Below are 24406 nucleotides of genomic sequence, written 5' to 3'. Positions count from 1 at the left end.
GATATATTCTAAAATAAATCATGGAAGAACATATAATTTGATACACTTCAAAAAAGAAGAAAAATACAAGATTAAGTTTTAAAATAAGGAATGGTCATTTTGAATATAATATCATGCTTTTTGGACTCAAAAATTTACTAGCCGCTTACATATTTGACTTGTAAAGACAAACTTAAGTGGAATAAAGAAGTAGAGGTAATATTTGAAGCTTTGAAGATAGTTTTTGTTTTTACACTAATTTTATATTGCATCAATTTTTGCAAAGTATTTTTTATAGAAATAAATATATCAAACTTTTCTTTAAGTACCATATTGTCACATATGGGAGCAAATAACAAACTTCATCTAATAGCTTTTTATTCAAGAGAATTATTTTTAATCTAGATCAACTACAAGATCCATGATAAAGAACTTCTAATAATTGTCGATTCATTTTAAGAATGTCACCTTTATCTAGAAAGTACTTCTAATCTAATCACTATATACACAAATTACAAGAATACTAAATACTTCATATCAACATATATTTTGAATCACTGCTAAGCTTATTGCAGCATGTTCTTATTAAGATTCAAATTTAAGATCATTTATTGACCAAGAAAATAATGAGATTTGTTAGATGTCTATTTTAGCCAATTTTATCTTGCACCAAAAGAAAAATATGCAATTTTGATTTATAATGGACTATTTTCTTAAAGCTATACTAATTTTATCTTTAAGCAATAAAATCAACATTAATTATTGATTTAATTTTTTAAAAATAATTTTAATTTGATATATTCTTTTATTTTATTATTTATAATATTAACTAAAATTCTTCAAAATCTCATGATACTTCTAAGTTTGAATTTAAAAATAATCTACTCTATTTTGAAGGATACTTATATATTCAAAAAATTGGTGTACAATTACGTGTTCTTCAAGCTCATCACGACTTTCAAGAAATGGAATATTTTAGATATAATTAGACTTTGGAGCTAATTTCTAAAGATCTCATAGATTTTTTTATCCATTATCTATTTTAGAATAATAATGGTTTTCTATTTCTATGTATTTTATCACAAAACTTTTAGCTTTAAGTTTTTATGATTCTATATTTGTGATAGTAAATTATTTCACTAAAATAGCACATTTTGTATCATATAAAAATCTATTATAGGTAAAAAAATAGCTAAGTTTTTTTTTGATAAAATTTATCTCTATCATGGGTTATCTAAAGATATTATATTAAATAAGGAGATTCAATTTGTATCAAGTTTTGGAATTTTTTATAAGATTTTAGAGATGGATATAAAACTACCTTTAGCTTTCTATCTTAAAATTGATGCATAAATAGAGCACATAAATCAAGTTTTGAAGCAATATTTGATACTACTATCAACTACCAATAAAATAACTAAATAGTTCTTTTGCCATTGGCAAAGCTTACTTATACTAACATGGTATATTTTTTTATTTAATAAATATCTTTTTTTTGTTAATTATGATTATTATCTATGATTTTAAGCTTTTGACTTTTCAAAAGTTCATAATCTTGTAGCAAAAGATTTGAAAAATCATTTATTTGTACTACATATAACAACAAAAAGTATAACTAAAAGAAGATTAAGAACGACAAAATACCAATATAGATGCTATTGTAAGAAACAATCCTAATTTTATATTGACAATAAAATATAGTTACTTCATCATAATATCAAGACTATTTATCCTTATAACAAGTTGAAGTACTAGTGACTTTGATCATCTTTTATGTGTGAACAAGTCAATCTAGTTGCTTATCAATTACATCTATTAATTTTGTGGAAAACAAATTTTTTTTAAATAAATACAAGAATTATAGTTACTATTAATTGCTCTATTTTTTTATAAAAACTTTCAAAAATCTATATAATATTTAATAAAATATTTTTTTATAAATATCTTTATTTTTTATACTATCAACAAATCTATATAGATAAATTTTTGATAAAGATTTGTTGATAGTATAAAAAATAAAGATATTTATAAAAAAATATTTTATTAAATATTATATAGATTTTTGAAAGTTTTTATAAAAAAATAGAGAAATTAATAGTAACTATAATTCTTGTATTTATTTTAAAAAAATTTGTTTTCCACAAAATTAATAGATGTAATTGATAAGCAACTAGATTGACTTGTTCACACATAAAAGATGATCAAAGTCACTAGTACTTCAACTTGTTATAAGGATAAATAGTCTTGATATTATGATGAAGTAACTATATTTTATTGCCAATATAAAATTAGGATTGTTTCTTACAATAGCATCTATATTGGTATTTTGTCGTTCTTAATCTTCTTTTAGTTATACTTTTTGTTGTTATATGTAGTACAAATAAATGATTTTTCAAATCTTTTGCTACAAGATTATGAACTTTTGAAAAGTCAAAAGCTTAAAATCATAGATAATAATCATAATTAACAAAAAAAAGATATTTATTAAATAAAAAAATATACCATGTTAGTATAAGTAAGCTTTGCCAATGGCAAAAGAACTATTTAGTTATTTTATTGGTAGTTGATAGTAGTATCAAATATTGCTTCAAAACTTGATTTATGTGCTCTATTTATGCATCAATTTTAAGATAGAAAGCTAAAGGTAGTTTTATATCCATCTCTAAAATCTTATAAAAAATTCCAAAACTTGATACAAATTGAATCTCCTTATTTAATATAATATCTTTAGATAATCCATGATAGAGATAAATTTTATCAAAAAAAAACTTAGCTATTTTTTTACCAATAGTAGATTTTTATATGATACAAAATGTGCTATTTTAGTGAAATAATTTACTATCACAAATATAGAATTATAAATATCTTTATTTTTTATACTATCAAAAATTATAAAACTAACATAAAAAAAAAAAAAAAAAAAAAAAAAAAAAAAAAAAACTTCTTCATAAGACTATTCATTCTTTTCAAAAGAAGGTTGCTATTTTTTTCATAATGCTAAACCTTATCTTATATTTAAATCTTAAATCTTAAAATTTATTTTATTTAAAATTTATTCATTTTAAAAGAAGAAATATTTGAATTGAAGATTTTAGAGGATTGATGTTATCATACTTTAGCTATTACCAACTTATAGCTCCTTCTTTTTTAAAAGAATCTATATTCTAATCTATCAAAAAGAGAAATATATTAAAGATATGGACATCACATATTATGTTGTTATTAAAAGAAATTCGTTACTCTCACCTACAAGAAACAAGTACCTTTGTCATCCAACATAATCTTCTAATGTAAATATTGCATGGTCAATTCTTTAAATAATTTTAATAAATAAATTGATTATTTTTAAAGAATATTATTTTCATTCTCTCCATCCATCTATGTGAGTGTAAATTTCACTCTTCAACCCCAATTACAAGATGGCCTCAATTAAGAGTTGCTTGTAATTAGTGGTGTGAAGTGAAGTAAGCAATTGGCAAAAGCCTAAAGAGGAACAACTACAATGTAAGTGAAAGAAATGAAATCAAGTAATCACAACATCCAAAACTAAGTCACAATCTTTTCACTAGATTTTCATCTAGAAAAAAATAAAAAATAAAAATAAAAAATATATTTTTAGATAGATAATATTTTTATCTTTTCAATGATATAAAAATCATAGAATTCCAAATTATTATGAATAAATTATGATAGATTAAAGATAGAATGTAAATAATAGAAAAGTTAAGTGAATAATTTTTACCTCAAGGATAACTTGCTTAAGACATCAGGAGTTCGAGCCTCACCAAGGCTAACAAGTAGTGTATATTGATTCTTTAAAGAGGTCTTGAGGCCTTAGTCTTATCTTCCTACTTATATCCAAGGTGTTACAACCCATATGGAAATTGAACACCTCTCTTCCTGCAAGGACTATACTAGCTCCTAGTCCTCTTATTTTCTACTAGTAAAACTACTTTTTTACATTTTTGACTTCACTATGGTATTCAAAAACATCCAATTAGCGTAAAAACCTTGTATAGCCTTCAAATCTTACTTCATTTCTTCATAATGGCTCTCAAGGTGGTAAAATTTAATTTTACCAAAGACTTGAAATTTTCTCTAAAAAATCATAAAAAAATTCTAAATAAATTCTAAATAAATTATAAAAAATCCTATAATATTTCTATAATACTAATATCTATATAAGTCTATATTTTTCTATCTTGGTGATATTTTTACAATAATAAAATCAATTCAAATCCACTAAAAACCCTATTTTCTATATAATTAGCTAAAAAGACATGAAGTTTTTTTTCATGCTTCTTTTAACTACTAACTAATCATTGATAGGATTTTATAAGTAATACATGTAGATAGGAAGATAATAAAGAAATTGGTCTCAATAATTAACTCTTAATACTTAACAATAAAAAAATACTAAACTGACTAAGATAATTACCTCTAAGACTTATTAAGACTCTATTTTTATAATTTTCTTTTTAATAAGATATTTGTAACTTATAAATACTTCTAAATTATAATAAATACTTGAAAAGTCAAAAAGACTCTTTAATATTCATCTTTTTATAATTAAATAATTTAAAACTATATTTTTAATTAATCTATCAATTACAATCAATTTAAGAGATTCATAAGAATGTTCCATGCACCTTATTGTAGAAGGTAGAATGAAAATTATAAAAAAAATATTCTAATTCTAATATAATACTAAATTAATTCTAATTAAACTTTAATAATGTTAAATAAGCTTTAATCAAATTCAAAAAGAAACCTTAAAGAAGTTATAAAAAAAAAAAAAAAAAAAAAATCTAAAAGGAGTTTAAAGATAATCCATATTAAACCTTAAAAGAATCCTTAAGAAGTCCTAAAAAAAATAATCACAATATATCTTAAATAAATCTTAACTAAGTTCTAATTAAATCCTAGTTGAAATACTAATAGACTTCAATAAAATTCTAAAAAAATCTTAAATCCTAAACCAAATTCTAATTAAATCCTAAATCTTAAATCAAGTCTTAGACAAATCCTAACTAAATCTTAAATCCTAAATTAAATCTTAACCAAATCTTAATCCTAAATCAAATCCTAACCAATCCTAAATCCTAAACCAAATCCTAAATCCTAAACTAAATCCTAAATCCTAAACCAAATCCTAACCAATCCTAACCAATCCTAAATCCTAAACCAAATTCTAAATTCTAAACCAAATCCTAACCAAATCCATTCAAAACTTAAATCCTAAATCATAAACCAAATCCTAAGGTAGTTTAGAACCTTGATATCTTTTGATTAAACCATTGATCTTCTTTAATATTTTACAAACCTCTCAATCTCTTAATTACAAACAAGTACAACAAATTTGAGGACAATCGTACTTACAAAATGGAAGAAAAATCCTAAAATCTGCTTAGATTTAGATCTTCTAGTGCTAATATCTCCCTTTTGCACTATTAAATTGATCTCAAATTTCTTACATATGTAAGAAAACAAGTCTATTACTTATATATACAACTTTTACTTCAATCCAACTAATAAATTGTAAGAAAACTTAAAAATCCTTACTGTACCTAAAATTCTACTTTCCAAGACCTCAATCTATTTAAACCTCAACAATCTTCAATTCAATTTTTAAATCAAGATAAAAATTTTAATACATATTAAGTACATTTATAACCATTGACTCATAAAATTTCACCTATAGATCTACTACAAAATTCCTAAAACTGCCTAAAATATCAATCTTCTTTTATTTCATAAAAATCTAAGTCATTTGAAACAATCTTGATTTTGTAAGGTTCTTACAAAGTTAGTACAAATGCAAATCATACAAAATCAATGTTCATAAAAATCTTATTAAGTCTGCTCTCAAATCTTATTCTTGATTTGTAAAAGAACCTTGAAATCACCATAGATATATGGTTTTGTGCCTTGAGGTTTGATTTTGATTCAAGTTGACAATTGGTCCTCTTTGGGTGTCAATTCTTGGCTTCTTGAGGTAATTTTTGCTAAAACCTATTCTTAATTCTCTTTTATACATGCTTATATCATTTAATTTTCTAATTTATTTTATTTTACTTTATTTATGGCCTTACAAAGTAAATGGAAGCTCATTTTATAAAAGATAATATTATTATTTTTTGGTTTTACTATCCTTTTGACTATTATTTATATTTCTAAGATAATTTTCTATAATATTTTGAATTAAGATCTTCTATAATATAATAATTTTAAATCTTTCATCTATTAGTTGTGTTACATCATGACATCCCTAGTATCAACCATATCAACCATTTATCTCTTCTATCCTGATTTTCTAAGAGTTATGGCCTTTCTAAGGCAATAAAAGAGTTTCTATATCCTAGAAGGTAAAAATACTAACTAATTTTTATCTACTTGCTATTAAGACAAGAAAATAGGCTAAGAGGCTTTCATAAAAGCTTAATTAAAATATTTTAAATTCTTATTGAACTAATATAATAGAATATTAATTTAAAAAACTATTTTTAGTCATATTTTCACCATATAATCATGCCACAACATGTCATCGTGTAAGTACTAAATACTTTATTTGTCTAAGTCCTATTGGCATTGCCACTAAATCTACTTCTTACTTACAATGTAAAGCTAAAGGATATGTTGGATGTAATCCATCTCAATGTTAAATATTTGGATACACTTGGCTAATTTCACAAGATCCTACAAAATTTGCTACTTCTTTATACATATCCTTCTACCAATATTTTTTTCTCAACTTAGTAAATGTTGCTCAAATACCTCGATGCCCTGCCTATAAACTTTTCTAAAATTCTTTAATAATCTTTTGTTGAGCTTTTAAACGACATATCATCCTTTGTAGTACTTTCTCTGTCCTCTTTGAATACTTTCATAAGTATCCATCATATAAAAAATATCCATAGGCTTTCTTATAAATTTTCTTAAATTCTTGATTTTTCCAACCTTCTTTTTGCTTTAATGAGCTTAAATACTCCTCAACATCTTTCCATTCATCTTTATATAAATCTCTTAAAAATATTTTCAATGGTATATTCAAACATACACCTTCATCTTTTCATAATGCATCAATATAAAATTTTGCACTCACATCATCTTCCAAATCAATCATCTCTTCTTTATTATAATATCTTACTCTTGATAACATATCTATGACCAAATTTTCTTTCCTTACAATCTATTTAAATTTTGGATTCAAAGATTTGATATATGCTATTCACCTTAACATAGCAATATCAAGAATTAAACAACTTATAATCATGCCCAATAAATATAGATAATTTTTTTCTATAACTATTAATGTTCCAATCAAATATTTATTTTTATTTTTCATAGCTATCACTATACCTCATAATTCTCTTTTGATTTGTACATACGTCCTATGTCTAGTATTCAAAATCTTTGCTCCAAACCTTACTACATATTTATTCTCTTGTTCATCATCTTGTTCAATTGCCTAATCTATTCCAATTGGATTTATATTAATTATTAATATCACTAGCCTTCTAATTTCATAAATTACTTTCTTCAAATTTGGAAGTGAATATTTATCCAAATTAGAGATGAAATCTTAAAAACTCTTATTGCACCTAAAATTCTACTTTTTGAGACCCTGATCTACTTAAATCTCAATAATCTTCAATCCAATTGTTAGATCAAGCTAAACTCTCAATACATATTAAGCACAATTATAACCATTGATTGACAAAATTTCACCTATAGATTTGCTACAAAACTTCTGAAAATGTCAATCTTCTTTTATTTCACAAAAACTTGAGTTATCTGAAACAATATTGACTTTATAAGGCTCTTAAAAAGTCAATACAAATGTAAATCACACAAAACCAATGCTCATAGAAATATTCAAGAAAACTAAACCTATACATGTAGAAATCATAGATGGTCATTTTTTATATTTTAGAGATGTTATCTACAAGATTGTTCCTTTAGATGTAGCAATTAAAGATTATAATAGTGTAATAATATTTAATACGATATTATCTCCCTCTAATCTAATTATTTTAGAACTAACATGGTTAAAAAAACATAATCTTTAGGTAGATTAAATTTCTTATAATTTTAATTTTTCTTGCAATTTAACCTAAAATTCCATTAGTTAAGTAAAAATACACAAGTCTAATACATCTAAATTCCTACTCGTAGATGTGAAAGCTTTCATGTATGTAGCAAAAGAAAGATCATCATTTTTTATATATGCCACATCTATTTCTAATAGTAGAAAGACATTAAGTAGTATCCCTACTCAATATCAAGATTGTTAGGATATTTAAAAAAAAAAATATAAATATTCTTCTAGAGCATCAATCCTATGATTATTCAATTAATCTTTAAAAATGAGCTCAATTGTCATTTGAATCAATCTACATCTTATCACAAAATAAATTAGCTATATTAAAAGAATACATTGACAAGAATTTGGCTAAAAACTTCATATATCATATAAAATCTCTAATATGAAATCTTTTCTTATTTTTTTAAAAAATAATGGATCTTTAAAAATGTGCATAAACTATCAAAGACTTAAGAATATCACTATCAAGAATAGGTATCTTTTAATTATAATTTTAATATTTTTTAATCAATTTATTTAAATAAAGATCTATACAAAAATAAATTTACAAAGAATATACATCTTGGTATGTATTAAAGAAGGAGATGAATAAAAAGTTATATTTTAAATTAAATATGGATATTTCAAATATAATGTCATGTCATTTAGACTCACAAATATACTAGTTGTTTTTTAGCATCTAATAAATGATGTCTTTTGAGAGTTTATTGATGGCTTTTTTATCTATTATCTAAATAATATCTTAATCTACTTAAAGAACATTTAAGAATATAAACTTTATGTTTGTTATGTATTATAAAAATTAAAAGATATAAGATTATATACTAAGTTGAAAAAGTATGTATTTTATATTACTTAAGTTGACTTTTTAGGATACATCATTTCAAATGATGTTCTTATGATGGATCTTAAGAAGGTCCAAATTATCATAAATTGAAAGATTTCAAAAACAGTCAAAAATATGAAATATTTTTTGAGATTTTTTAACTATTATTAAATCTTCATCAAGAATTTTTTTAAAGTTGTGACTCTTTTTACATGTAAAGTCAAATTTGAGTAGAACAAAGAAGTTGAATCATTTTTTGAAGCCTTAGACATAACATTTTTTTTTGTACCAATTTTATATTCCATCAACTTTTTTAAGGCATTTTTTAAAGAAAAAAATACATTATACTTTATTATGGATGTTGTTTTATCATAGATAGAAGCAAATGATAAGTTCCATTTGATAGCTTTTCATTCCAAGAAATTTTTAGCACCCAAAATTAACTATAAGATCTACAATAAAGAACTTTTTACAATCATGGATTCATTTCAAAAATAGCTTCATTATGTAGAAGATGCTTTTAGTTCAATTATCTTATTTATGAATCATAAGAACCTCAAATACTTCATATTGGTACATGCTATGAATTATTTCCTAGTTTATTGAAGCATGTCCTTATTAGGATTTGATTTTAAGATCTTTTATTGACCTAAAAAATAACAAGTTTTGTTAAATGCCCTTTTTAAACATTCTTATCTTGTACCAAAAAAAAAGATGTAATTTTTGATCAATAAAAAATAATTCTATTAAAGCTGGAGTATTTTTTATTTTTAAGCAATGAAAGCAATATTAAGTGGTGATTCAATCTTTCTTAAGTAAGTTCAATCAAGTATGTCCTTTGATCTTCTTATTCATGATATAAAGAATAAATTGTCTAAATTTCATGATACTTTTAAATTTGAATTCAAGAACAATCTACTCTATTTTGAAGGAAAATTATATATTTCAAAAGTCAAAACACAATTATGCATTCTTCAAGCTATCATGACTTTCCAGCAATCGGACATTTTGGATACAACAAAAATTTGGAACTAATATCTACAAATTTTTAGTGGCTTCAAATGTAAAAGATAGTTAAAGACTTTGTATAATCATGTAACTTATATTCAAGATTAAAAACTCTTCATTATTGACCTTATAGACTTCTTTAGCCATTATCTATTTTAAAACATCTATAGTCTTTTGTTTGTATAGATTATATCATAGATCTATTAATATTAGATTTATATGATTCTATATTTGTGATAGTAGGTCGTTTTATTAAGATGGCATATTTTGTACCATGTATAAGATCTACCACAAGTGAAGAAAGAGCTAAGCTTTTTTTTGACAATATCTATTGCTATTGTGGATTCTCAAAGGATATTACATTAGATATGAAGACTCAATTTGTATCCAGATTTTGGATGATTCTTTTTAAGATTCTAAAGATAGATATTAACTTATTTTTTTCTTTCCATCCTCAAATTAATGAACAAATAGAGTGAATGAATCAAGTTTTGAAGTATTATTTGAAGTATACCATCAACTATCAATAACATAATTGAACAATTCTTTTGTTGTTGATAAAGTTTGCTTATAATAACACAATACATTCTTCTATTCAACAAACACTTTATTTTGTCAATTATGGTTATTATCTATGACTTGATGCTTTTTACTTCTCAAAAGTCAATAATCCTATGATGGAAGATTTAAAAAATCATTTATTTAAGCTCCATATAACAATAAAGGTACAATCTATAGAAGCTCAAGAATAACAAAGACCAACACAAATGCCTATTGCAAGCTATAGTCTCAATTCCATATTGGCAACAAGGTATGGTTACTTCATTGCAACATCAAGACTAGTAGCTCTTGTAACAAGTTGATTTACCATTGTCATATTACATATATTCGTGCTTGAAAATGCATTAAGCACTTAGCTGTGGAAGGTAAGTAAAAATCCAATAACAATCCTATCAAGTCTAATAGAGTATTAAATAAACTTTAAATAATCCTTAACAATCCTAATCAACCTTTAACCAATCCAAAATAAATTTAAAAGAACTTACAAAAGAAACACAAAAAAAAATCACAAATTAATCTCAAATATATATATATATATATATATATATATATATATATATATATATATATATATATTTCCTAAAAAAATCCTAAAAAAATATAAAAATAAACCTTAAAGAAATAATAATAACCATGTAAAAATACTAAAAATAAAAAATTAAATAAATCCTAAATAAATTCTAATCTAATTTTAATTTAATTCAAATTAAAATCCTAATTGAAATCCTTATGAATCTTAATCAAATTGTAGATCAAATCTTAATAAAATCTTAATAACATTCTAAATTCCAACCAAATCCTAATCAAATCCTAAATCCTAAATCTTAATAAAATTCAAAATAAATTCTAAATAAAATCTAATTGAATCCTAAAACTTAAATAAATTCTATAGTAAATTGAAAATTCAATAATTAATAATTGAACCATTGATTTTGATTAAAATTTTTCAAATTTTATAAAAATTAAGTTAATAAGCACAAAAAATTTAAAGAAGATTACACATACGAATTAGATGATAATTTCAAATTTTACTAGGATATTGACCAACTTTATTTTCTAACCTTGATGTTGATTTGCCAAAGTAGCGATTACTTAATTATACCATTTAATTAATTTCAAACTTTGAATAATTGTTGAAAGTCAAACTAACTACTATTGAAAAAAATTATATATCAATCTAATTGGCAGATAGATAGATATCTAAAAATCTTTATTAGTCCTTGAAATTCCAAATTTTGAAACTATAATCTACAAAAATTCTTATATTCTTTAATCTAGTTTTTTAATTGAATTCAACTTTTTCACAAACATTTAGAAGAAGCACAATGAAAAATTACCAAATTTTTATTTGTACATGTGCCACAAAATTTATAAAATTTTTAAACTTGTATATTTATTTTATTTTTTAAAATCTAAATTCATCAAGTATATCACTTAATTTTGAAAATCCTTCAAAATATTAATATTAATTCAAATGACATAAAATTAATTCTTAAAAATCTTTTTCAAATTTTCTTTTAAAACCTACTCTTGAATTTGCAAAAGAACCTTGGAGCCACTATAGGTGTGTAATTTTTCACCTTAAGATTTTATTTCAATTCAGGTTTACAACTTGTCCTTTTTAAGTATCAATTTTTGATAATTTGAGTTAATATTTGTCTAAATCTATTTTTAATTCTTTCTTAAAAATTAATATATTATTTATTTATCTCATTTATTTTAATCTAAGATATTTATGTATATACAAAATAAATAGAAGTCTTTTCTACAAAAGACAACATTAACACTATAATATTTATTATCTTTCTATTATTTATTCTCATTTTTTTATTACAACTTTTTATTAGCTCTTTTATAATAACATCCATATTTTTATTTCTCACCATATAGCTGTGCTACTACCTGTAGGCTTGGATCATTTCTTATTTGTGAATAAATCAATCCTATTGTCTATCAATTATATCTACCAATGTTGTAATATAACATGGAAAATAAGTGAAAGAATGATAAAAAAATATATTTTAGAAGATCTTATTTCAAAATATTATAAAATATTATCTTAAAAATATAGATAATAGTCAAAGAATAGTAACTAAAAGTAAAATGATATGTTTTTGTAAAGTAGGCTTTTAGTTATTTTTTAGGACTATAAATAAGGTAAAATAAAGTAGATTAGAAAAATAAAGAATATAGATAAAAAAAAATAAAGAATATAAGCAATTCTAGGATTTTTTTGCAAATTAAAGAATAGGTTTTGAAAAAAGACTTCATAAAGTTTTTTGAAGCATTGGATTTAAGCAATTTGAGTTTATAATGACTTTGTAAGAGCTTTACAAAGTCAAGGTTATTTTGAGTGACTTTGGATTTTGTGAAATAAAATAGGGTTTATAATTTAATTAATTCTATTTGTTTTGTAGTGGATCTATAGGTGAAATTTTCTGAAGTTTTAAGTATATTTGTGCTAAATGTATATTATAAATTTGAGCTTAATTGGACAATTGGATTGGAGATTATAGAAGTTCAAGTGGATTAGAATCTTAGAAATTGGATTTTTAGGTTTAATGAGGTTATCTAAGATTTGTAACAATTTTCTAATTGAATTGAGTTTATTTTTATTAGAATTAATATTTGACTTGACTTCTAACGATTGTGCAAAATTTGAGATTAAGTTAAAAATTCAGTTAGGAGTTATTATTGTTGGAAGATCAGCATTAAGATCAAAGATGGATGCCAACTGACATCAAAGTCGATTATGATGTTTTTCTCTCATTTCATATATTCAATTCTTTTCAATTTTTTTTATTTATTGTTAACTAAGAAATTGAGAAGTATATAAAATTTCAAGTAAAATCAACAATTTAATCAATAGATATTAAGATTCTAAAACTATCTTAGGATTGGTTTGAATTAATTAGTTTTGGTTAGATTTTGTTTAAGAATTGATTAGGATTTGGTTTAAGATTTAAGATTTAGGATTTGATTAAGATTCACTTTAAAAAATAAGATTAGAGATGGTTTTAGGATTTAGAATCTAAATAAAATTGATTTAGGATTTAGGATTTTTTAAAGATTTCTTTTGATTTCTTTAGAGTTTCTTCAAAACAATTTAAGGATTTATTTAAGATTCTTACAGACTTCTTTTAGATTTCTTTAGAATTTCTTTCAAATTTCTTTAAGAATTATTTTTTTAACTATTATTTTTATTTTTTTAGATTTTCTTTAGGATTTTTTTTAGAATTTTATAAGGATTTTTTTAGATTTTTTTTAGATTTATTTAGGATTTTTTATTATTTTTTAATGATTTCTTTAAAAGTTTTTTAAGATGTCTTTTTATTTTTTTATAATTTATTTAAAATTTTAATTGGAATTGATTAATATTTTATTATATTTATTAAGCTTTAATTACAATTTATATATGATCATATTAGAGTTGTTAGGACTTATTATTGTAAATTTCTTTTATCTTCCACATCTAAGTATTCAATGCATTTTTAAGAAAGACTTTACATAATTTGATACCAAAGTCAATGAACATCCATCTTATATTTTACATGTCTTTTCTTGAACTATATAAGATAATAAATATCTTGAAAAGAAGACAAATGTCACTTCTTCCTATAAAAGTGGATAATAATTTAGAGTTCAAGGTAGAAGAAGTCTTAGACTTAAAATAATATTAAAATAGGTTGGAATATCTTATTTATTTGTACAAATATGATATTAATAAATGCATATGGGAGTCAGCAAAAAATCTTACAAATGCAGCAAAAAAGGTTGATATTATTTATCAACAATATCTATCAAAATCAAGATGAAGGATAATAAATCTTTGCTACAGAAGAACTAAAATATAAAAAAGATTGCATCCAACCTTTTATCCTTGTTTATAGTTTTTATATATTTGTAATGCTAAAAAAATAGAAAATCAATAGCTAGAAGATTCAACTCAAGAGCAATGATTTGCTAACTTATTAGACAAGGCATTGTAAATATCACAACCTTGAAGAAGACATAATTGAAAAAAAGATCTTTAAGATTGATACATTCTTCCTCAAATAAATGATAAAATACAATGCATTTGGTATCACAACCTCAAAAGACACTTCCAATGTGTATTGATTTTATTGGAGGTAAAAATGATTCTTGATGGTATTATAAATAATTTATTCGAATGAAGTTATGAAAGCCTTAATAATAATCAAATAACAAGGTAGTCTTATTGCCTTAGAATGGAACATTATCGCTCGCTACCAGGACCTATCAATTACCTTCAAAAGAAACAACAATCAAAGTATGTGGCAAATATAATATGCCACACCTTAAACTATCTCAACATGTGATCACTACTCTTTGTGAACCTTGTTCTAAAAGGGAGGAATAATATTATAAATATATTTACAGTTACTTAGATAATATGAAAAGAAAGAAGTAAGTAAAAATAGATTAATTTCATAATATCTTGTAGAAAAGCTTCCTAAAAGCTTTATAGTTGTGTTTTTTATCTCTATACATGTATATAGGTGATTGGTAGATTAGAAACTTGGCCAACAAGTTAGCAACATGTCATATATATAAGTAACTTGTGGTATAAGCTAACAATATGGCATACTTATAAGAAACTTGTTTTGTGAGTTAAGACATGTATCTTATAAATTTGACATATATTAGACGTCCTATAGAATGTTCTCATATAGCTCTTAAGTAGATAGTATATATAGAGGCAAGAATAAAGCCTTCTTTACTCTTATCAATTCATTTCTTACTTCTAGTCTAATTTCAAGAGTCTTTAGTTTTTTAGCCTTTGACAATAGCCATTTTAGTTTCTTATTAAATATATTCACTTTCTTATTTCTAATTTTTCATCTCTCATTGATTTATTCCTTATTTGTTTACATATCTTCTTTGAGTTATTATCCTTGGCAGAAGGTGATAATACAAAGCAATTATTTTGAGGCTTATTTAGCATTGCAACTAAATTTATTATAATATTTTTTTAATTAAATAATCATATTAAATTGATTAAATAAGATTTGAATATAGGCTTGGTTTTGGACTATACTAATATATATATATATATATATATATATATATATATAATTAATTAAAAAATAAAAATAAATAAATACTTGAATGATTATTTTTTAAATAAAAACTAATAAAAGACTATCTTAGTATCAATGAAGAACAAATACATTGCAGGTTTAATAAAAAAATATATTAGATACTTACAATAGTTAATTTTTAAATTTTAATTATTTAAAAAAGATGTCTTAGTCAATTATTATTAATAGACCACATTCAAATCCTTCTAGAATATTAAAAAATTAGAGGTTATGTCCTTAATCCAATTTATCTTCGATGTCTTTTATGCTTTGGTAAGAATTTCTAAAATAAATGAAATAATATTTGAATGAAATTTAATTTAATGAAGTAAAATCTTGATGTGAATTAATTATAATTGAATAAATTTTAGAATGGAATTAAATCACATTCACAAATGGTCTTTTTGCCATAGTATAAAATACTATCAATACCTCAAAGGACCTATCAACTACCATCAAAAGAAACAAAGATCTAAGTAAATGGAAAATATAATTTGTTGCATCTAAGAATTTTTCATTATATGATTACTACTCCTTGTAGAATTTATCTTTTAAAATAGTAATATTGTAGGCATACATATTTATCTAAATTAAAGGAATTAAATAGAAATAAATAAAAATAAATAAATTTGATAATACTTTATAAATAAGCTTTTTATAAGCTTTATATGGACATATTTGACTTTATAAGTGTCCATAGATAATTGATAAATTGAAAACTAAACCAACAAGTTGGTGACATATTATAAATGTTGGTGTCTTGTAGTACAAGATGTCCATGTGGTGCACATGTAAGAAACTTGTCATATAAATTAGACATGTATTTTATAAGTTAAAAATGAGTCAAAGGTCCTATACAACATTATTACATAGCTTCTAGTTAGATAGTATTTTTCAAAGCAAGAATGAGGCTTTCTTCACTCATGTCAACATCTTTCTTATTATTATTCTTGTTTTAAGAAACTTTAGACTTGTTGTCTTTGTTAATAGCCTATTAAGATTTTAAATGATACTATCTTAGAAAAAATTTGTACTCCCTTTAAATAATAATAGATTATATTTACATTTTGATTGTTTGTAATTTATATCCTTAAAACTATCATTATATTTTTTCTATATATATCTAAATATATATTATTAATTTTAAATAATTTATATAATGTATATGATTTTTAATTTTTCTTTTATATTTAAGTATGATAAATAATTCCTAGTAGATTTGATGGAATTTCAAAATATATTTAAACTATAATCTAATATTTTTAGAAGTAAGTTATTAAGAGTAACTTTATATGAACGAGACAAGATAAGAGGTTATAATTTTATAATTATATAAAAAATTAAAATTGAAGAGTCCTGATAAATAAGTTTGAAGGCTCTAAAAAAAGATGAAATAGAATGCAACTTTTTCTAAAAGACCTTACTATTTTTAATCCTTTAAAAATGCTACTAGAAAATCTTAAGAATATATTTTTAGAAAATTTTGAAAATAAATAATTAAAATATATTAAAAATAAATAATAAATATGACTATAGGATAGTAATATTCCTCTAATAACTCTTGGATTCAAAGTATAAGAAATGACATTCCTCTAAACAAAAAATCATTTTGTCCATTCGAACACCATTTATTATTTCACATAGTATCAAAAATTCAAAGCTTTTAAAAGAAGGCAATTCTTCACCAAGCTAGGGAACTTTGAACAAATTTTCCAACTCTAGAAGTTTACAAACTACTTCCAGGTGTAAATTCAACCATAATCTCTTACTCGTTGCTCCAAAACAGTTGCAATACACTGCCAAAAAAACCATTCAAATAAGTTATTAAGCATGTTCTCAGAGGTCAAACTTTTAAACAAAATGAGCCAACCAAGGTTATTTAAATTGCTTCCGCACGAGACCTTATCACATCATAAATTTTGCTTACATTTACAAGAGTACACGTACATTCAAGGCAGGGCAGCTCGGGGGCTGGGAGGGAGGCAGCTTGTGAAAGGAGACCCGGTCCAAGGAATGCGTGACGCAGTAATACCGCCACGGATCGAGGATACCGCCAACTCTGTGATTGGGCGCCCCCACCTCACCCCCGGCTTCCCCGGCTCCTTCCTGGTCCTGAACCCGACCCGACCCGGCCCGCTGCGCCCCCACCCTGCCCCCACGGATGGCTATGCCATGCCCTCTCTAGAACTGGGGTGCCACTAAGTTACTGGTGCTGGTGGAAGTGCCATCATCCATCGTCATGGCCATCATCCATCGTTATGGCCATCATCCATCGTTATGGCCATCATCCATCGTCCTTCCTACCTTCCTATGTACCGTGCCCCCCTAGCCTTGAAGGGCAAGCTAACAACCTCAGCTATTCATCCCCCCCCCCCCTTTGGTCAATGGAGCGCCCTTGACCGCAAACAAGCAAAATCCAGACAGACAGGCTCCCGTCCGGACTCTCTCTCTCCTCTATAAGAACCCCGTGGCGGTAGAGCGCTGCAGTCATCCGATTGATTCTCCTGCTCCTCCACCTCCTTCACCCAACAAGTGTTGTGTTGCTCGCGGAGTGACTAGCTTACCGTTCTTTCATTCTCTCTTGCGCGGATCGTTTGGTTGCATTCATTCGTCGATCGCAGGCTCAGAGTCCGAATTCCAACAATGGCAGCGGGTCACGGTGTTTCTGTGCAGAGGATGGGCAGGTCGCGGAGGGCTGCCCCCAGACGAGGCCAGGTGAAGGCTGCCATAGCCCTCTCCCTGCTGCATTCCCTTTCGTCCGCTGTCCTGAGGACTCGCTCCGCGGTGTCCCGCTCCCGCCGGCCGTTCTCGTGGCACAGCAGCTGAGGCGCGGGCGAGGCGACCCGTGCGTGGTCGCGCTGAGCGATGGTAATTGGAATTTGAATGGAACGGCCACACCACAGGTATGGCGATCGCGGGGCGCTTCTCCGGCAGAGCGCACCCGAAATGGGGACCCCGCCGCCTGTCGCGGCGCCAGCTCCAGCGCGTCGTGTTTCACGTCATGTTTACACGTCGAGGTTTGCTCGGAACAGGATGCGCGACGAGTCCGAGCGTCCGTCGGACGGGGTTCGACACATTTTTCGTAGGCATTCGATGCAGGGAAGAGGGGATTGGGGATTGGTTGATTGAGAACCAAGGAAGCGTGGTGCGCGACCCCATGAGCAGGAGTACGTCCCGATGATGGGGGTGGGAGGGCCCCGGGAGGGGCTTCACTGTCGACTCGACGGTCGCCTTGTGTGCGTCACGCTTGCCGTGCTAGGTGTTTAGACATAATTGCTTGGCATCATCGTGCCAAGTTCGTGAGCAAGATCGACCCGCAGTCGATCATTGAGTGTGCCATACGCTGTACATTGCTGTACGTATTTTTGTGAAATGAAAACACGGTCCGGGATTTGAATGCAAGAGACTTGGGTATGGATGAGGCATATTCCTGGTGTATTGGAGTTTGATGGTGGTTGCAGTATTGGAGTCCGATGTGCTGTGTCTTGCATGATCCGGGTCCCATATGGACAAGCACACTGCATGTGGATGGCAAGTCGTGTGGATTGAGTCGCATTTGAGTGATCCGGAGTACAGACGCGTTATTGGGGAGTTGATGTTTAACGAGTTTGGTATAGTAATTAACAACAAACTGAGTCACAATCAACTTTTTTTTTGGTTCACAGAGCCGATGAAGGTTTTTGTTTACTTTGAAGTAGAAATTTAATGAACACTTGGTTTTCTTTTTCTTTTTCAAACCAGTTTGGATATCACATATTCTGATGAGTCTCTTTGTTGAGTGCAATCCTTTCCGATGTTAGCATGGTTTGGATTGTCGTTTTTATGTGAGTTAGATCTTTTACATTGTGCACAAATATGGTGTCTGTGTCTGGCCAGTAAAATCAGTGATTTTCTGTGGTTGGTAGGTCAAATGGTGCCAATAGAAATGGATTGGGGTATTGGATGTGGTTGCTAGGATTTGTAAGTGTTAGATGCAATTGATTGGAAGTAAATGATCCTTGTTGACTTTCTCATTTACGTACTCATTCCCCCCTCTCATCTTCTATATAGAAAAGGGCCCCAAATGAGCAAATGCTTGTGATGGAGGGAATGTGGTGTAGGGCAAGAGCAGGATCAGCGGACGGCTGGAAGCTAATGTAGAGTGAGGATGTTGGTGTTGCATGTACTCCGCATTCTCGAGGTTTACGGGTGAAGTGGTGGGAGGTGTAAAAGGCGCTGGATTTCATGCAGCCGAGGATGAGGTGTAGTACGAATGGTACAGTTTTGGACGGTATCGAGTTCGACAGTGGAGGTTTGAAGTTGCTGTCAATGTCTTGGGCTGTCGGGGCAAGCACGGGTATGTGAGGGAAGGGGTTGACATAGAATTACAAGATGTGACATGAAAGTAGTGTTTTTTTATTTCTCCAATGGTGTAGTTACTGTCACAAGATGTTGGAGCAGTCGCCGATATTTTGTTGGAAGAGTTTCGTTTGTGGATCATTTTCCTGCGCTAGTCGTCGTCAATACAAAGTTTTGCCATTTGGCGTTGCTCAACGCACGGTTGTTTTTGGATTGGCATTCATCTCCCACTAGTCAGAAATGCAAGACAATTGCTTGAAGAAATGGGACGCATGGAATAGAGTGGGGTGTCATAGGACTTCTTGTATTATGTTTGAAATTCTCCTTATTATATTGCGTTTTGTTGTACCCTTGTCTTTCTGACCTCCGCATTTTGGGGCACTGATGATTGATGTGCACTGGTGCAGTGCAGAGATCTTTTTCAGATCAACCATCAGTTGTTGCTGTGGAGTTAAGTTATCTAATTGGTCCCATGGCACTCAGGGTATAATGTTTGAAGCTGCATGATAACTGTTTAAGCTCCATTATCGTCGGTATGCCTGTGCTGAGGAATGCTTAACTGTTCAATCAGCATCCGAAACATTTACGTTCTTGACGCCGTCAATTTCGGATCCGATTCAGCGTTTTGACACGGCTTGCTGGTTGCCCGAGATCAGGAATGAAGAGTTCTTCCGCGAATCGGGTTATAATTGTGAATTGATTGAACATGTCGTCGTTGGCTACACTTTCGATTTCTAGTGTTGGTTGTTGATTTTCAACGCATTGATTTGGAAAGATAAGGTTACAATTTATTTTGTGACCTGATACAACTGTAGGCAACCCCACAGCCATCCATTTTTCCGGCTGTGTTTGGGGTTGACTGAAACAGGCAGTTCGACTCGATGCACACGCCAGTTGACTTTGAATACCTGGATGTCACTTTCGTTTTTTTCCATTGTTTAGAAAATCTTTGGTGTTACCTGCCAGATTTACAGTGTCTTAAATGTGCTTATGCAGATACGAGTCTTGTTGTGTATTCAACTATGCTAGAAAGGAATGTGTAACTGCGTTTCACATAATACGCTTAAGCAGATGATAAATGCGTTTTAACAAGCGCTCAGAGTTGCATTACTGTCGACCAGTTCCAACAAATGACTCTCATCCATTTCACAAGGCTTTAATCACCAAAAGGTACCTAAGTTCAATTGCACAACACATCACGCAGATCCTTGGACACAAACAGAATGACAATAATCTTCTCAATTCTGTTTGATGCAACTGACAACTGCTGTACAGCCAACTGAAGGAGTCGGCACACGAAGATGAGCACCTCCATTATACAATCCTCACAGATCAGATAACTGAAACCGTAAGAGCTTGTATGGGCCCTGAAACCATAACCGTAGAAGAGGGCTTAAACTAGAATGAAAACCTGGTACAAAAGAGAAAGTTAAACCATCATTTGTACCCTGGGGCTCTGATTTTACTTATACATTTAAGTGGCCTTGTCACAACAGACCTACACTACACCAGAAGGAAGCCGCACCATCATCTGGCCGTCCATTACACTGTCACAACGGACACCCACTAAAATTAGTTACATAAAAACCATCACAGCTTTTTGATAGGCATCACAAAAATGTCAAATCGACGAATGATTTATCAAATTTGGGAGTAGGGATTAAACATGACAAATTCAAACAGACCCAAAAACCAAAAAACCAAATAAAAACCAAAAAAGAAAGAAAAGAAGAAGGCACAAGTGTTTGTGCGCGTCTGGCTGACTCACAAACAACTTAATCAACCGCATGATGCATTGGAGGGTACCTTTTTGCATAGTAATAGCAAAAATCTGCCAATATAGTTGTTTGCACAATCTCCGAGAGAAGAACCATTCCGGGCCATAGGCCATAGCCCAGTACATTAAGCAGGAAGCTGCGGCCGTCCAGCACCTGAGGATCAATAACATGGAGTAAGACATTTCACATTCTTCTAGTGTTACAGAAACTATTCAAAATAAGATTTACACTAGAGATTAAACTGACAGCAATAGAATTACAGATTGAACAATTACTGTCAATCATTTTTTAATTGGAAATTTCAATGCCTAAGTTATATGTTAAAGTTCACAAAACAAAGAGAGAGTTACAAATTTCAATGCTGCTCTTGTTGTTTGTAAGGCTTCTCATCTCAGATTGAGAATTGCAAGGTAGAGCCAGGAATACGTCTACTAAAGTTCCCAATTCAAGCCGGAATACGGTACAGAATGACTTAATGGTGCACCAAGGACAAAGGAGCAATTTACCTGAAGAATCCAGTGAGCACAACTCAGAAATCGGGCAATACCTAGAGCAAAGACGTAGTGGGCTGTGAAAGGCTCAACAACCTGAAAATCAAAATAATTACTATTAAAACCCAACTTGTGTTAGTAAGTAGTCACACTGGATCGTGTACATGTAGCATAAGATGTAGGTAGAAAAGCCATATAGACAAACATACACCGTAAATTTACTTTCACTTACACAACTAAGCAATCCAACTGGAGTAGAGAAAGCCCGAAAAGGTAGAATCTCTACATATTGATCGAAACATGACCCTGGAGCTGATAACCTGAAGAAAATATGCCCCAAAGATAAAGAGCATTGGCTGCCTATTACGTAAACCAGACTACTGAACCCGTTTTATGTATGCAAACAGAATCAGTACACATACCCTGGTGTTCTGCATAACACGAAGCTGCGGCATGACAGACACTGCTTCCAAGTAAACACAGAATGCCCACAATACACGATTGATAATATGGTGAGATGTGCCTGGATGTATCAAAATGGCCATTACTGCACATGGACCCAGCTGCACAGAGATAACAATCACGAACTGTTAATACGAGTGATGCTGATAGCTCATACAAGTTAACATTGAATCAACTCATCAAAAGTAACAAAGCCTGTTTTACCAGGATCATCCGTCAATTGAAGCTGGAGGTTTCGAACTTCGATAGTTTACAACCATAGAGCCAACCATATGACCTACTCTCGTCTGAGTTAGTGTTCTCTCCTGAACTTGACCACTTCTACGCTGACTAACGAGATAATACACAATGAGAACTAAACTTCGAACACGATGCATTAAGGGCAAGGAATAATCCTTGTGTGCTCGAGTCTTGCTGAGACTGAAAATATATGCTGCATGACTATACAATGCTGCCAGTACAAATATAGGTAAGTATGTTGGCATTGCGTTGATTACTCACCACATAGTATGTGGGAAGATTGTCGAGGTCCTCCGAGGAAGTAGCCTTAAGCTTAAACCGCATCATATAAATCACCCACGCAGTAGTGAGGAATGTGAGGAAATCCAGAAGAGTATGAATATCGAACTCCATCACCAGGCTACAATAGAGCCGCACCATCAAAAATATGGCAGTAAGCTCCTGAGACTTGAGTGATAGACCTGCATTCAATTAACAGATTTTACGTGTTAACTTTAACTGAGTGGAAATCGTTTGAAGCAAGCCATGTCCCGTAATTGTCCAAGGCAACTGTCATACGTTTGTAAACAAACCGTAGTAAAATAATTTTGGTGCTAATGATATCAAAACACGATTTCAGAATCTGCATTCTCTGCCATTGCAAGGTAAAAACCAGGCATCTCAGCACATGTATATCCAGTCTACATGATGTTTAAGAGCGTACAGAACGATGTGGGAACAATGTAGACAACTGATGCTCCAAGAAAGACACATTGCTGGTTGAAGAAACATATTGGCACCTATGGCGAACCTTTTATTCAACAACAGTTAAACTGAGCATAGGAATGAAAACGGAAATACTTACCAGAACAAGAGTTCTCCTTCATAAGCTTATAAATAAGACAACCAATGCCGACAGCATGAACAAATTCAGCAGCCAAGAAAAGATTGTCGTGATCGCGAATAACAAATCGCAAAAAAATGAGCGTCATAATGCCTATCAATACTCCCAGAGCGGCTTTCACTTTCGGAGGCTGCTTCTTTACCCACCATACCGCGGTCTGCACAGGGTTCCGTGCTCTCTTCCCTACCCCCATTGCTATGAATCACACTAAGCTCTGCCCTACGCACCGCAGCCACAAAAAAACAATCACGATCAAGACCCAGCTCCCACTCACAATTGAGCTCACCCCCTCAATACGAAGATTACATGGAGCATCCCAGTGCAATAAGTTAATCTCGCGTACACAACCCTAGACCCCAAACAGACCAACTATCAAAAACCGTTGACCCCAAAAAAGATTTAGATCCAACTAACATCTCCTCAAACTCAGACTCTTCACAATATAGAAATAAATAAATAAACAAATAAACAAACCAACAAACAGAAAACACTCACCTCGTACTAGGGTTTGCGCGAGAGCGCGATTCCACCGTGTCCGATTCCCCCAAAATTCCGCGCACTCTGAAACAAAATTCTAACAATATACACTGCGATCGATCGAGCAGGGTTCCAGTTGGAAAAAATGACTGTCGAT

General features: G+C 29.3%; 1 protein-coding gene and 1 long non-coding RNA gene across 3 annotated transcripts; one reads left to right on the top strand and one right to left on the bottom strand.

Annotated features, from left to right (window-relative positions):
• Positions 1-19115: 19115 nt before the first annotated feature.
• On the top strand, positions 19116-21003 carry LOC149989258 (uncharacterized). Its single transcript, XR_016502936.1, has 2 exons — positions 19116-19916; positions 20326-21003. It is a non-coding gene; the product is annotated as an uncharacterized LOC149989258 (long non-coding RNA).
• A 139-nt stretch (positions 21004-21142) lies between these two features.
• Positions 21143-24406, bottom strand: LOC112282735 (ER lumen protein-retaining receptor). 2 transcript variants are annotated; one of them, XM_024520752.3, is made up of 7 exons: positions 24268-24406; positions 23734-23991; positions 23151-23350; positions 22610-22750; positions 22203-22283; positions 21725-21849; positions 21143-21465 (listed from the first exon to the last, which is right to left on the bottom strand). In XM_024520752.3, the coding sequence occupies exons 2-7, from the start codon at positions 23963-23965 to the stop codon at positions 21417-21419; spliced, it is 828 nt and encodes a 275-aa protein (XP_024376520.1). In that variant the 5' UTR covers positions 23966-23991; positions 24268-24406; the 3' UTR covers positions 21143-21416. The 2 variants fall into 2 exon arrangements, with proteins under 2 accessions (XP_024376520.1, XP_024376521.1); XM_024520753.2 differs by having other exon boundaries at positions 23734-23986.

This window comes from Physcomitrium patens, chromosome 5 (assembly GCF_059467195.1).
Source record: "Physcomitrium patens ecotype Gransden chromosome 5, ASM5946719v1, whole genome shotgun sequence".
Lineage (NCBI taxonomy): Eukaryota > Viridiplantae > Streptophyta > Bryopsida > Funariales > Funariaceae > Physcomitrium > Physcomitrium patens.
The sequence above is the reverse complement of the archived record's forward strand: the minus strand, read 5'-3'. Positions and strand labels throughout refer to the sequence as shown.